Source organism: Choristoneura fumiferana, chromosome 8 (assembly GCF_025370935.1).
Source record: "Choristoneura fumiferana chromosome 8, NRCan_CFum_1, whole genome shotgun sequence".
NCBI classification, from domain to species: Eukaryota; Metazoa; Arthropoda; class Insecta; order Lepidoptera; family Tortricidae; genus Choristoneura; species Choristoneura fumiferana.
The window spans coordinates 8,948,929-8,964,150 of NC_133479.1; the positions used below are offsets into that span (position 1 = coordinate 8,948,929).

Here is a 15,222-nt window from a genome sequence, read left to right on the forward strand (position 1 = left end):
CTCTCGTATTAAATAGGCTAAGTGGAGGGACCGCACGACACGAACTTCGAGTTTCGAGTTTCGTAGTAGCCCTGCAGCAGCGACAAGATGGCTACTTGCAGGAATGTTTTTGGTCTTGGAAGCTGATTTCTTAATCTCATTTGAAGCAGTCGAAGCAGTGGTACAAATAAAAGAAATTGGAGTGAATGAAAGAAAAATAACATTGTTTTTGCCAAATTGAGGTTTTTTTTTTTCAGCGATAAAGCTCAACATTTTCAGCATCGCTGTTGTATGTCACGTGAACGATTTGCATGTGGCCGCGCCTTTAGACCAGCAGAAAGCAGCTTTCATAATAAAATTTAAAAAATATTGACTGCTGGCTGGCTGTCATTTGTGGTGGGGGGGTGCCCGCCACCCGCCGTTCCGTTTATTATTATAACCTCTTCAAACAAACTTGTTCTATCTAAATATCTTACGTCCTGTCCTCGTACTATTTGATTACATACGAGTTTTTATTATCAGTAAAATAATGGAGTTTATAGACGCCGTACCAGTTACTTTCAAAGAAATAACGCCGACTAGCAATGTCCCCGAAAAATGGAAAGAAGTTGTTCTGAATACGGGCAAGTAAATTACAAATAATATTCACCAAATATTTACGATAATTTATATTCTTTGTCCAATACTTCTGCCGCTTCCGTGATTGAAAGTTTATCTATTTTAGGTGGTACACACAGCACTTTGCAAGACATTAAATTGCCCCAACGAGCTGGGGGTTACTGGTATAAGGATTCAAAAAAGGCCAATACGAGGAATCGTTTTATTTATTGGTATGTAACTAAGATCATTTTATTAATTTTCATATTGGAATAATATATCGCAATAAAAATATAATTTTTTCCTTTATAATACTGCAAAATTCTGCAAAGTACATAAGTTGAAGTTAAACTTATAGTGTACTATAAGTTAAAATTAAGCTTAGTGTGGCAGATTTTTATTCAAATGATGAGAGTTTACATTCTTAAGTTTCAGAATTATACTAGGTAATCATTGATTTTCAGGCAAACAACATCTGATGCAATTGAGCTATCAGAAGCTTCATTAGATATAAATCTTACAAGTTCCAATTTAAGATGCAAGGTCGCACCAGGGACACCACCACTCAGTGGCATGTCTGTTTACGAGAGGACTGCTTCACAGGATATTGTGATCCTGGCTGCCACTGTGTCCTCAGTGCACAGACTTATATTTCCACATCCAGAAAGTATAGATAAAAAGGTAAATTGAAATGTTAATGCCTTGTATAATTCCTAAATCATAACAGTGTCTTAACATGTGTGCCGGTACTCGGATTTTGAAATGTAGTAGAATGACACTAAACTGTAGTGATTCATACCAGGGATGTTATGGAGCTCCTTATCCGTAACCAAATCTATCGGATATCTGAAATAAAAAACTATCCATAACCGTAACCAAACCGATATAAAAAAAAAAATAGTTCGGATAGGGGCAGAGTCTAAATGCGACATGTTGTGACAGGTTTTGTTATTATTATTTATTTATTATTTCTATTGCTAAGTCGTAATTTACGACTCGTATCTATTACAATTAAAGTCCTCATTTATATTTCTATTTTTATTTTACTTACACTTCCTTAAAAATCCAATATCTGTAACCAAAACCGCAACTATCGGATAATCCTTAATAATTTAATATCTGTAACCATAACCGGTATTATGTTTGACATTATATCCGTATCCATATCCAGATCCGAAATGTTATCCATAATCCCGGATTCATACAGACACTAAATAAAATACTGCTATAGCCATACTGTTGAATTGAATAGCATAGTATATTATATTGACGGTTGAAAGGAGAAATGACTATGCAACATTTTTTTAAGATAGTGAGTTATATACATGGTCGGAATCAGTAAATTTTTCTCTGTTGTTTGAGGAATGGCTCAATTTTTTCACAAAAATGTCACATTTCTCGTTTCAACCATCATTATCAGAGACAGGTATTTGGATGGTATGAGTCTGTTGAATGGAGGCGTAAATGTGATTCTGAGTAGATCGCTTTCAGTAGAAGCAATGCTGATTTACAAATTCATTAGACCGGCTTTTGCATCCACAGTCTGGGTTTTGGGTACAAGGAAGAGTGTAATATGTATCTTCTGCTCCCCATGAGGTTGCCACAGTCACATTTGGTGTACCAAAGCCTTGTTAAACTATAAGTTTTGTTATTTTTACTGATACTGTAAGGTTGCGGTACTTACTTTGGCCCTTGGGATTAACTCGGTCGTGGTTTTATTATGAAAATATGGCACTTTGCTATGTGGTTGGTGTTAATTGATTGATGTTTTTTAGTTTATGTTTTTATGTGGTTTTCATATGGGCCAAAGTAATCCCTCCAATGGGTCAAAGTACCCCGACCTTACGGTACATAAATTACCTCAACTTTTTCTATGTTTCAGTCCACATTTGGAGCTATGAGCAGTTCCACACCGTCAATATTCCATGACACAAGTGCTGTCAACAACCCAAACAACTATTATATTCTCAATCAGTATTCTAGCCCAAGTAAGACTTCAAAGTCTAGTAATACATTTAATTTTGTAAAACATCAAGAATCACACACAATTTATTAGAAACTTTTGAGCAGTATTTGTCCTTCTAGTCTTCTTGTATGATTTGTATGCCTTAACCTACTAAAAGGCTGACATTTTTATTTGGTACTTATAAGATTTTAAACACTCACTTTTTGACAAATTCAGCTTTTTTAAGCTTGATTTATTCAATACTATATTTCTCTACAGTAAAAATATTCAGACAAAAAATAATTAATTAAATTTCAGCATCAGGAGTAGCCCACACTTGTGCTTCTTTGCTTCTGGACAATGGAGAGGCAGTGTTTGCCCTCGCGTTTGGCTTTGGAGGCGATGGAGGCCTGTTACTTGTCAAGTTGCCTATAGCTGGCTCTGCGGTCACCACCTTACTTAAACGAGAATCTGCAGTGCCAAGATTCTTATCAGGAATAACAGGAGCACTTAGGTAAGAAAAATTTGAGAAGTTATACTATTAACTAGCTACCCTCCCCGCGTTCGCATGGTTGTAGATACGAAAAAGGGCAGCTTACATTTTACAGCTCCCTTTTGCTAGTATAGGTACCATATCAGCCAAATAAGTGTTCTATAAATTTTTAAACAAGTTCCTATCAAATGAATATGTCGCTAAAGTCGAACTTTCAAGTTGACATACACAGACACATCTATTGGCATTATTGTTTTATGACACACACACAACTGAACTGTAGGGTGGTAGACCACATTTGGCTGATGGTACCTACATATGTATGTACTATTATTGCATAGTTTAAAACATCAAAGCCTAGTCATACAGACCGGAAGTGACTTTATGTATAAAGAAGTACCATAAATGAGATATTTAATAAGTTTACCAAGGGTGCTGTAGCACTCAAGTGCGCGAAACTTAGGGGGTGCGACGCAAACCGAATGCCACATTTTTTTTTTGTTTACGGCAAGAAACGGCGCACGCTGACTTACACCCTGACGCTCAATATTGTTGCTCAATTTGTTTATGTTTATAACATGCACGCCCTCAGATCGCTTTTTCACTGACCAAATTATATTTTAGAATATGTCACTCTTCAATCAAAGTTAAATTTTCAAATTATAAAATTTGTTTTGGATTGTGTCACTATCGATCTGGAGCAGTGATATGTATAAAATATATAAATTATTCAGGATTATTCGATATTGCATGCCTATGCTTGCATGCAATAAGTATTATAAATATAATAATAGAATAGAATGTAACAGTCACAAATTGATTTATAAAATGTAACACCATCTTAGTACGGTCAGCGTCAGAAGTAGCTGCACGCTTTGTAGTTTGTCGCTTTTCAGCCACGTACGTAACGCCATGCAAGTGTCCAGCAGCTTTTGATGCTGACTGTACATGCAGACTATAACCTATGGAGGAGCGGTGCCTCCTGACATTGTTATTGAAAATAAAGTTTTTTTTTATATATATTTTACTCCTTTGCACAGAGGAAAGAACGTAGACAGCATAGAGACCTATGGAGTGGTGCTGACCAATGGGCTGGCTATCGCTATATGCGGCGACGCGTGCCTCCGCGCGTGGGCGATCAACGACGGCGGCGCGCCGGCGGTCGTCACGCCGCCGCTGTCGCAGACGCTCGTGCGCCCCAAGCCCCCACGTAAGCCCTAACATTTTAGACCAGCTTTAACATGAAGGTGATAAAATAGTGAAAGCTTCCATCCAACTACGGCCACCGTACATACTGCCGCTAAGGGTCCCCGCACCTATCGACACGAAATCGGCTTTAGCCGATCAAAAACGCCCTTTGTCCACGCAATAAGAGCGAAAAAGGAGAACCTATGGGGTGATCCTAAGGCACTTGTCCCACCGCCGACGATAAGCGAGAAGCGAGCAGAGCGAGTAACTAGAAACGAGTGAGCGAGCAGTGAAAAGCGAGTGTTCGAGCACGACGGGCGATTACTCGCTCCACTCGCTCGAGCCGGGCGGCCGCCAAGCTAATAGCGCTGAGCTAGTTTTATAGCTCTTGTCGCTGCGACAAAAGATGTAAGAGCGAGTTCTCGCCGGCAGTGTGAACCGCCGGCGATCAACTATTAATATATATGTCTCTTTTACTCACACAGGATCTTATATCTTTTGTTCGTTTCTTGAGCGAGAAAATAGTCGATAGCCAATCGTTTCCTCGCCGGCGGTGAGACAACTGCCTAAGACTGCGCATCTGACAGAGATGTACGAGGAAGCGGAACGGTGTCTGAGGAAAGATCTACAATTAAACTTGCTTAAGTTTCGTATGCTGTTCGATTGTCTCACATCTGACAAAGGTTATTGGTGTTGTTAGAGTTGAACAGCCCAAAAGCAAGAGTTTCTTTGTCAGAACTCTTGTTGAGAAAGGCAACTTCGGTAACTTTGGTGTTGCAGGTGTATGAATAAAATTGAAAACCCTTGAAAAAAATATACCTAATATTGCTGTTATGCTTTCAGCGCATGGTCACATGCTGCAAAAGACGATCGGCTCAAACGGAGGCGTAACGCTAGTCGCTTACCTCTCCTTCCCTAACGAATGCGAATTTGTCGTCATGAAAATGTTAGACGCTGGCGGCGGCGCAGTAAAGTTCTCTCACGTCTGCCGCATCTTCGGACCACAGGTAAGTACATTTCAACTGCAAAATTTCTAATCAATGAAAGCGGTTTTTCTTAAATTTCAATAGAAATTGTATCCTGCGTTTCAGTTGGATCTTTTGGACTACACAATAGGATATGGAGATGATAATGACGTCATTTGGGCCCTTTGGAGCCAGCCTGATGGAGACACTATTATAACAAGTAAGCTTAAACTTTTCAAAGTCATAGTAAAATTATTTTTAAACTTAAGCATGAAGATCACTTTTATGTTGCACTGTGGGTTCTATTAATATATCCGCCGCTCCAATTGAAAAGGTGAAAAAACATGTCATTACTGTAATGTTTTTTTTAAACTAACTTTTTTAAAATTACCTAAATATATTCTAAATGAAGAAAAATATAACCTATTTCTCAAAAGGTTAAAGAAGTTTTTAATGATAAAATGTTTTTATACTGTAAAGGAATACATGGAAGACTTAGACCAAGTAACATAATTATATTGTTAAATATTATTAAGAAAACATTAAAATACTAATATTAGCATTATTTTTTATTTAGTTTGAAATTTTGTTTTATTTATCTGTTGTAATAATCTACTATGATTTAATATTTATTTGTCATCTCATAATACCATGGTTGCAACGTATAATGATTATGAATATGAATAAAAATTAAACTATTCAACTAACGACTGTACAGTCGCCATCAAATATAACTCTAATGCCTTGAGAATAGAGTGCGTATTCCGATATTTTTGATCGCATCGGCCGCTCCGAAATATCCGATGGAGATTGGAAGCTCGCTTATTTCAAAAGAGCGCGTTAAACCTTTTCGCTACACTCCTCGCACCCCTCAGCTACCTTTTACATCTGGTGGAAACGCAACCTTAAACTGCTATGTATCTCTCAGGCAGCACATTAAGCGCTGAGGTGTCGTGGCGATGCGTGGCCGCCCGCGAGCCGCCGCCGCCGCTGCCGCCGCTCGGCTCGCACCAACAGTACCGCGACCGGCTGCTCACGCCGGGCCTGTTCCCGCCCGCAGTCGTCAGGAAAGCTCTCGCGGTCAGTACTTGCCTGTATCATCATCATCATCATCATCTCAGCCTATTTACGTCCCACTACTGAGCACAGGCCTCTAAGAATGAGAGTGCTTGGGCCGTCGTTCACATCACACGCGGGCACAGTACGGGTTGTGAGCACACACACACACACACACACGCACGCACGCACGCACGCACGCACGCACGCACACACACACACACACTTATCTTACCATGTAATCAGAAACTGAATCATGTCTTTCCGCCTTTACCCGCTAAAATAACTGTATGTACTGTTTAATTAAAGAATACACACAATTTAAAAAACCACTAAATATTCGAACCTAACTATTACCACACCGGGGACTTATCATGCTAACAATGAGTAATAGTTACCTCGACGTTAATCCACTGAAACGTCGAGGTATTCATTACTCGTTGTTAGCGTGATAAGTCCCGCGTGTGGAAATCACGAAAGTTTAAAACATAAATCCAAATATTCATTTAAATATCTACACCATTCAAAATAAGATCAACATCTTCAAATCAAAATCTAAATGGGTTGGATTAGCGAAAAAAAATAATGACCATCTAAAACAATTTATTTTCTCCGTCTCCTTCATGTTAAAACCAAAAAGTCGTTTCTGGGAAATTGCATACGTTTTTATAATAAAATTCCAAAAAATATTACAAATGAAACGGATACAAAATTCAGATCTATTGTCAAGAAGGCATTTATATTTAAGGCGTATTATAAAGTTAATGATTATATCATGGACAGGGATATTTGGAAATAATTCCGATCCGCATTAGCGATCCCTTCAAATAGCGAACCTACTGTGCTAAAAATAAAGTTGTGTTAAATACTTGTGATGTATAGATATCATTTAATAATATTGTAAATCCGTTTAAAAAAAAATACATCGTTTAGTTTCTTGCCGGATGCTTCTCAACAGAGGTTTTTCCGAACCGGTGGTAGTTTTTTTTTTACATTCATAAGTGCTTGTTATGTTATAGCCTAAATTTAATAAAGATATTTTGACTTTTTTTTGTACTGTAGGTAACAAAGTCAAGGGCAGCAAGGTTTATTATGTTTTTTGCATGTGATAGATCTACCGACGCACGTGGGGCAGCAATGAGTCTGTGGGAGAGACCGACCTCAGCGAGTCCGCTATGAACGCCGTGCAAGCGCGACTCCGGCACCTCACTGCCCGGGCCGCCACGCCGGATCATTCGCATCTAATGCATAAGTGAGGCTACTTTACTATCTTTAAGAAGTTTTTGTTAAAAAAAAGTTTTTAATATTAGCTTCATTGGCTGACTATACTTTTTAAACCCCACCGCAAAAAGAGGGGTGTTATAAGTTTGACGCTAATGACTTTCTGTAGCATCGTAGCTTGGTCGTACGGATGGATCGATTTCGATGCGATATTTTTTACGTGAAAGCGAGTTTCCGCCGGTTTCAACTTTTCTATGTTGGTTAAGTTATTGTTGACTATAGTACTTGCAGTATAATCAAGTGGGTGAAATTTGACTAGCCAGAATTGAGGACAACTTCTGACCTGAATCTCTAGGAAAGCGAAAAAGACGTTTTTCCGTCGGTACACATAGTTTCTCGTCGGCCAAGACGATGCTCATTTTTTTGCTCTTATTGCGTGTGGGCATATTAATGCGATTTTTGATCGGCTAAAGCCGATTCTTCATCAATATAGGTGTGGGGAGCTACAGAATTTTTTGTAATAAAAATTTTAGGCATTGTGCACCATATCAGGCGACGCAGTTATTTGTTTTCTTTTCCTTTTTAAGATATTGGATTCTTAGCGCCTGTTTATGTTGTATTTGTTGTGTTTTAGGTGCTGGTCGGATTTGTACAGTTGGTGTATGCAGTACATGGAAGGTCTACAGAAGCCATTGGGTTTAATGGTATCAAATGCAGTGAGTTTTCAGATGGTTTTATAATAATGTTAAAAGTCCTAGTGCAAAATGGCCCATTAAGCTACGCGTCCACCGCATCGGAATCGGAGCGTACGGAGCGGACGGATTTGTTGGTTTATATAGATTTCTATGGTACTGCGTGCACTGGATCAGCATTTCTGCGCCGGAGAAATCTATACAAAGCAACAAATCCGTCCGCTCTGTCCGCTCCGTACAGCTCGATTCCGATGCAGTGGACACGCAGCTTTATATACATGATGGCGGTCGATTGGCTATTTGTGTTTGCTTATAATATTAATACCGTATACCATATTATGTTTCCGTAACCGAAGGGTCCAAAAATAGCCCTATTGATGTCACTCACTTGTCCGTTTGTTTGTTGTCCGTCAGATAGGTTTTTACAGCTAAACGATTGAAGACAGTCTACAAAATTTCAAGCCCCTAAGTATCTTGTTGACCAAAGTCATACAAGTTGTCAATAGTAGATTGTACAACAAGAGCATAAAACGAGCCATTTTACCCGAGAGGTTCATATAGCCACCCCAGCCGGTACGGAGGGAGGTACAAGTTAGACACGTTGAGAGGAAAATAGGTTTTATGCTCGAGTTTTATACTCTGCTTTTCACTTCAAGATTTTACTTTTTAGACGAAGATTTTATTTTATGCATACATACATTCAGTCATTTTATGTCGCCTAGATCCAGTTGAATAAAAATAAATAAAAATAAACACGAACTTTACGAACATGACATGTGAAAAAAATATTTTAAAATGTTTTTGATGGGCTCATTTAATACAGAAGGGGGAGCAAAAAAGAAAAAAGTGTACATTACATTTTGGTGTCCATGTATTTTACTGACAAATACCAATATTTTGATGAATCAAGTGGATTTAAAACACCTTTGTTTACCACAAGAGAAATCTATTCCTTACTTCTGTTTTGGAAAGGTTGCCCGGAAGAGATCGCTCTGAAGCGATAAGGCCGCCTATTGCTTACCTTGGAAAATCTTTATATACCCGTGTTTTCTGTACTGCTTACTATGTGTTGGTGTTCAATGAAAGAGCCATTGTATTCATCCCAGCCTATATACGTCCCACTGCTGGGCACAGGCCTCCTCTCAGAACAAGAGGGCTTGGGCCATAGTTCCCACGCGGGCCCAGTGCGGATTGGGAACTTAGCCATTGTATTGTATCAATATTTTTCCTTGGGAATTACGGCCCAAGCTCTCTAATTCTGAAGCCACCTTCCTGTGTCCAGCAATAGAACGTATAAAGGCCTTGATGATGATGATGATGATTGTATTTGTTGCAGAGCCGTTCAGCGGGCAGCGGGTGGTGGTGCGGCGTGGTGCGGCGCGCGGGTATATCGCTGGTGCGCGAGTTGGAGCCGCTCGAACGCATGATGCTGTCGGCAGAGTTGGCCGCGCCCGCCGCTCAGCCAGGTCACTGCCTGCATTACTGCCCGCCATTACTCAATAGTACAATAGCGACACCCGAGGAAATACTACATTGCATGTTAAGGGCGGTAAATAAGGAATTACGAACGAGAATCGAAGACTGAGGGCAATGAATCGATGTTCGTAATTCCAGTATGTACCCGCCCGTGCGACATTCAATAGTTTGCATCACATTTGTAAGAAAATATATAAAATTACTTTATATTTAAAGTAAACATAGGTACTTTATAAGACAAAAAATATTATTTTTACGAAATAATATTTTACTGGTGAGTGAACTATACTACACTAGAAGGAAGCGCGAGAGACGTCTTTATTCCTAAAAGGCGCGTTTCCGAAACGCACTTTAAACACGCAATGTGTAACAGCTTTAAAACTCATCGTCGTTGTTTTGTTTAGCAGGCTTGGGTATATCCGGCGAGCTGTCCCCGGACGCGGTGCGCGTGGTGGCGGCGGGCGCGCTGTGGGAGCGGTCGGCGACGGCGCGCGGCGCGGCCGAGCTGGAGCGGCGGCTGTTCGCGTGCGCCGCGCCGCAGCACCGCCTGCTGCCGCGGCTGCTGCACCTGCTGCTGACGCCGCAACAGGACCACCAGGAACAGACCTTGCCGGTAACAGCACGAACACTTAGGGCCGCCACATATACTCGGAATTCTATTTCGGAATCATCATAAGTTCGAAACTACTGTCCGTGTGTGGTAGGTCCATTGATTTGTATAGATTTACTGCGTTCGAAATTCCGAGTGTATGTGGCGGCTTTTAAACTATACTTTGTCAATTTTTTTGTGACACTCGATAGAACCATGACAGAGCCTCTGCTATCCTTCATCATCATCAGCCGAAAGACGTCAACTGCTGAACAAAGGCCTCCCCCTTAGAACGCCACAATGAACGACAACTCGCCACTTGCATCCACCGGTTGCCCGCAACTCTCACGATGTTGTCAGTCCATCTAGTGCAGTGTTTTTCATGTCGCGGCCCTTTTGGTTTGAAAAATATTTGGCGATCCCAGTTAGTTGTATTATCTTACGTTGTAATCATACACAATAACGGTGAGAGTATTTTAAAGATACTGCGACCCCCTTGAGGGACGTCAGCGACCACCCGGGGGGTCGCGATCCATAGATTGAAAAACACTGATCTAGTGGGAGGCTTCGTCTTTCGGGTCTGCTATCCTCATTTTTTTTTTGTGTTTGCGGCAAATGCTGACTGCAATAGGATTCTACCGAATTTCACGCACGAGCTTGTCGAGATATAGTTTAAAGTACGTTCTACTAAACGCCTGCTGCGATTGTAATAGCCACTGTATTATTTAAGGCCCGTGGAGGTGGAGGTCGCGAGGTGGATTTCTCGACGTAGATGACGTCAACCACAAAATGGTGGGTCAGAGTGGGGTTCGAAAGAGAAGACAGAAGAGAGAGATGTCGTCAGAACTTGATGAACTTTCCAAGTTATTATTTCTCATTCGCACACATTTTTTCTTAACTTTCAGACATTGGCTCCGCAACAAATAGACGAGTTAGAAGCAATTTTGGAACCAATTAAAGACTTACAGAACGCTGTTCTGGAGCTCAACGACGCTTTGAGATTGGATGTCCCTGAAATAGATACAACGAAAAGTGAGTTTGCTAAAACTAAAAACTGTTTAATAATACAACTTATGTGATATTTAATTACATACGTGTATTTTTTTTACAGATGAAGAGGAAGACCAAAGTGAATATGAAAGTTTGTTCGCCAGCGATCTCGGCGTTTCAATCGTCACAGAAGCCATCCGGCAAATGGCTGAAATGAGGTTAGTTACGCGTAAGAAAGGAATAGTATTTCCTATTAATTGCAAAATTACATTTTTTATTTACACGAATAAATAGTTACTCGATCGACTTGGTATTGCTGTACAAAATATATGGGAGAAACTTGTTTTGACAGCTCTTAAAAAATACGTCAATTGATTTATGGTGTCATCAACTCATCGATAATGTGTAAAGGTAAACCAAATATATATGACTATTGTCAAGAGGGCGCTATTGTTCTTATTTATATGGCAATAGTTCAGCAGGGCTACTACGAAACTCCAAGTTCGTGTCGTGCGGTCCCTCTGACACTTATACTATTTAATACGAGAGCGAGAGGGTCGGTACGATACGAACTTCGAGTTTCGTAGTAGCCCTGCAGTATAGTCGGAACAATGACATCTTGACTTGTCTACAACGTTTACCTGTTAGCTCTGATGTTAATTTGGAAAGGTTTTGTAGTGAAATAGTTTCATTCCCCTAGCGTTTTTTTTTTCAGTAATTTATTATAAACATTATTTACAATGATTCGTTGTTGACTACTAATCGTTTTGGGCATTTTTCGTAATTGTTCGAAGAAACCGCCACAGTGACTCTGACAATCATTAAAATTATTGCCAGTGTAAGAAATTAGTGCCAATGAAATTCCGCAACATGTCGAATAGTCATATATTTCTGGTCAGGCTTTACTAAACTAAATTATTTTGAGTGATCTAGGCTAGTGCGGTTTGATCCCGCCGTCAAGCGATACTCAAGCGATACTTTGAAGAGGGACGGCACGCGAAAACCGCGCTTCTAATAGTACGTAAACTCGAACCAACTGAATCGTGACCCACTGTGGAAGTTGTGGAACCGTAGAAAAAGTCATAGTGACATCGACGTACTCGTATAAACGACGTGTGAACGGTTCTACACAAAGTTATATGCCACTAGTTATTCGATAAAACGTGTACGATAAAAATCGGGCAGGACTGCGCCGTGTGAACCCAGTCTTACTGTGAGAACGTTCTGCGGTAGGTCAGGAATCAAATGGTTCGACTGTACGTAGCCTAAGGGGCTGTTTCACCATCCATTGATTAGTGTTAACTGGCGGTTAGGTGTGATGCCGTCTCTATTTGTTTTGTTCGAATACACGGAGACGGCATCACATTTAACCGTCGGTTAATGCTAATCAGGGGATGGTGTAACAGCCCCTAAGAGTGTCATCTACCGTATTGTACTGAAGACTATAAAATTATCGTGTTATTTTTGTAGGTTGCGCGTGGTACGCGGGGCGCTAGTGGCCTTAGGGGTTGTGCGGGGCGCGGGCGGCGTGCCGGGCGCGGGACACTGCGCGGTGCACTGGCAGGCTTATCGCGCGCTACTGTGGCTGCGGGCGGCCACTCTGCAGCGCGTGTGAGTATAACAGCGACGTTAAGAGCCCATTTAGGGCGCGTGTGAATTGGAGCGGAGCGAGGCAGCAGAGCGGAGCGAGGAGAGTTTCATAGGCGCGAACCTAGATAACGGAGTGGAGCGAGAAAGTAACGCGGAACAGAGTTGCGGACTGTTTTTCATCCCCTGCTTACCCGCTCTTCTTCCTCGCTCCGCTTCCCGGTTTTGCATAATTTTTTAAGCTAGTTACCGAGTCCCTATCCACTGAAGAGGAACACTCTATATCGATTATTAATCTTTGGATTCGACCTTCCGAGCTTCCTCTGCGCGGTCTTGATACTGTGTGTCTTGGTACGCGGCTGACTGAAGTAATATGACAAATACGAACGTTTCCGAGAAAATACGATGGAAAAGGATTAATAACTACATCTTCGTATACGATACGATATTTTATAGGTACAATCCGTACAATACGGATAAAACATAAGCACACTTGCACCATTTTATAGACCGTGACAAACCACATGTATACACGTAGGGTGTCCCTTGTTTTGCCGACAAACTTTACGTCGAATATCATTTCGTCGAAAACGTTTCAAGGAACATTTAGTACTCCTATTATTGTTAGGTGTAATTTTGTTTCGTGACCAGTTCATTTCAATTTTTAACCCCCGACGCAAAAAGGAGGGGTGTTAGTAGTTTGACCGCTATGTGTGTGCTATGCGTTTTTTTTATTTGAAAGCAGGTTTTCTAGCGACGGTTCTTAGACATGTTTCATTAAAATCGGTTCAGCCGTTTTTGAGATATTGAACTTTGAAGTGACAAAGTCGGGGGTTTTCCAACTTTTTGTTGGTTAGGTTATTGCTATTTCATGTTCATTTATCGGATCGTATTAGAATTGATCTGCGTTATTCAGTGGCGTCGGGTCCATGGAGCTGTTCCGCCTGAAGCTGGGCGCCCTTGGCGGCGCGGCGGCGGGCGTGGGGGGCGTGGGCGGCGCGGAGGGCGGCGGCGCGGCGGCGGCGTACGCGGCGGGCGCGGGCGGCCGCGCGGCGCGCGCGCAGCTTGCGGCGGCGCGCGCGCCCAAACACTGGCACCAGGCTTTGCCGCTTATGGCGTACCATCTCGCGCATCAACTGTATCCTTTGCTATGTTGTTTTGCGACTGATATTTCTGAGGATTATACGAATGTTGGCGGTCGAGTCTTGGATGTTAATTATGTATTAAATACTAGCTGTTGCCCGCGGCTTCGCTCTGTTCCATTTTTTTTAATACAAACCTTTTGCTGACAGTAATTAAATGAACTCAACTAAATAATGGGTATCCGATTCGGTGCCATCGTTCAGAAGTTATGCGTGTACGTACATTTCTGAAATTCCTTTAAGTATGTTTATCCGTTGCCTAGTACCTAAACCAAAAGCTTTACTTTTTAGAATTAGGTCAGAAGCTCCCAAAGTGTTTCCAGGGGCCCGCGGGAAACCAGACGGGAGTCCACTTTGGCGTGAAAAAAAATGAAGATTTTACGAAATTTGGGAATACAGTAGAAATGTAGCAGCAGGGGCTCTAACGAAAACAGTAAAACTTTGAAAGTAGTCTACGAGACAACAGTTGGGAACCTCTGAATTCGCCACTAGAGGCGCTAGTGTAGCGTGAGGTCTACGAAATGTCAAATCTCATAGTTTTTGGGTGAGCTACGCGGGTTTATTTATAATTAGAATAATTTTGTGAATATTTTGCAATATCTGAAATTAATTATGGCAATTATGCGTTCCGGGTCAATGAATATCTGTGTTTTGAGACAGTTTTGTCTTTTGGAAACCTTTGTCTTCTCTTTTTTCCAAACAAAACGGGGACTATGTAACACTGTGGCATGCTCGATATTTTTATACGGTTTTAAGGTGTATTAAATATGATTTTAATCTAAACTTTGTTTTCACGCCCGTAATAACAGACTTTGAAAGCCATACTTAAAAACCTCACGCAACAGTGCGCCATCTAGTGAGACAAAAAACGATAGCCCTCATTGTCCCAAGATGTTTACTTATTTATTATTGTAGTACTTGAGGGGTGGGGTTTGGAGAGTCAAAATAGGTGGTGTTCTTATGTCGAAGTCAGAATCCTATTAAGTAACTGCGGCCCAAGCCTTCTCATTCTGAGCCCTGAAGTGGGACATAGGTAGGCCGAGAAGATCAATATAGCAACGTCTTTCCTTAGCCAAGCAAAACAGATGGGCAGTGAGTGGGGGCTTCGAGTTCGGGTGGTGGCTGGCGTGCATCAACCAGCCTCGCCTCGTTCAGAACTACGTCACCATGCTGGAGCCCTGGTGCGAGTGGAACGCTTGCTCGCGTAAGAGACATCTCAGTCATTTTTTAGGGTTTCATACCTTAAATTGAAAAACGTGCGGTGCTGTTCATTCCATGTGCTGCCAGGTAGCCACTGTGCTT

The 15,222-nt window shown here is 41.3% G+C and overlaps 1 protein-coding gene across 1 annotated transcript in view; it reads left to right on the top strand.

The window, feature by feature from the left end:
- The first annotated feature begins 384 nt into the window (after positions 1 to 384).
- The window catches only part of Nup160 (nuclear pore complex protein Nup160), a 28,097-nt gene continuing 13,259 nt past the window's right edge, over positions 385 to 15,222 (top strand). Inside the window, exons 1-18 of the mRNA XM_074091107.1 lie at positions 385 to 602; positions 704 to 809; positions 1,041 to 1,257; positions 2,459 to 2,564; positions 2,840 to 3,035; positions 4,055 to 4,224; positions 5,046 to 5,209; positions 5,294 to 5,387; positions 6,096 to 6,247; positions 7,336 to 7,475; positions 8,079 to 8,160; positions 9,473 to 9,602; positions 10,017 to 10,225; positions 11,107 to 11,233; positions 11,313 to 11,409; positions 12,662 to 12,802; positions 13,695 to 13,916; positions 15,006 to 15,124. Coding sequence (XP_073947208.1) covers positions 509 to 602; positions 704 to 809; positions 1,041 to 1,257; positions 2,459 to 2,564; positions 2,840 to 3,035; positions 4,055 to 4,224; positions 5,046 to 5,209; positions 5,294 to 5,387; positions 6,096 to 6,247; positions 7,336 to 7,475; positions 8,079 to 8,160; positions 9,473 to 9,602; positions 10,017 to 10,225; positions 11,107 to 11,233; positions 11,313 to 11,409; positions 12,662 to 12,802; positions 13,695 to 13,916; positions 15,006 to 15,124 — 2,566 coding nt within the window. The 5' untranslated portion in view covers positions 385 to 508. The remainder of the gene's footprint in view (positions 603 to 703; positions 810 to 1,040; positions 1,258 to 2,458; positions 2,565 to 2,839; positions 3,036 to 4,054; positions 4,225 to 5,045; positions 5,210 to 5,293; positions 5,388 to 6,095; positions 6,248 to 7,335; positions 7,476 to 8,078; positions 8,161 to 9,472; positions 9,603 to 10,016; positions 10,226 to 11,106; positions 11,234 to 11,312; positions 11,410 to 12,661; positions 12,803 to 13,694; positions 13,917 to 15,005; positions 15,125 to 15,222) is intronic.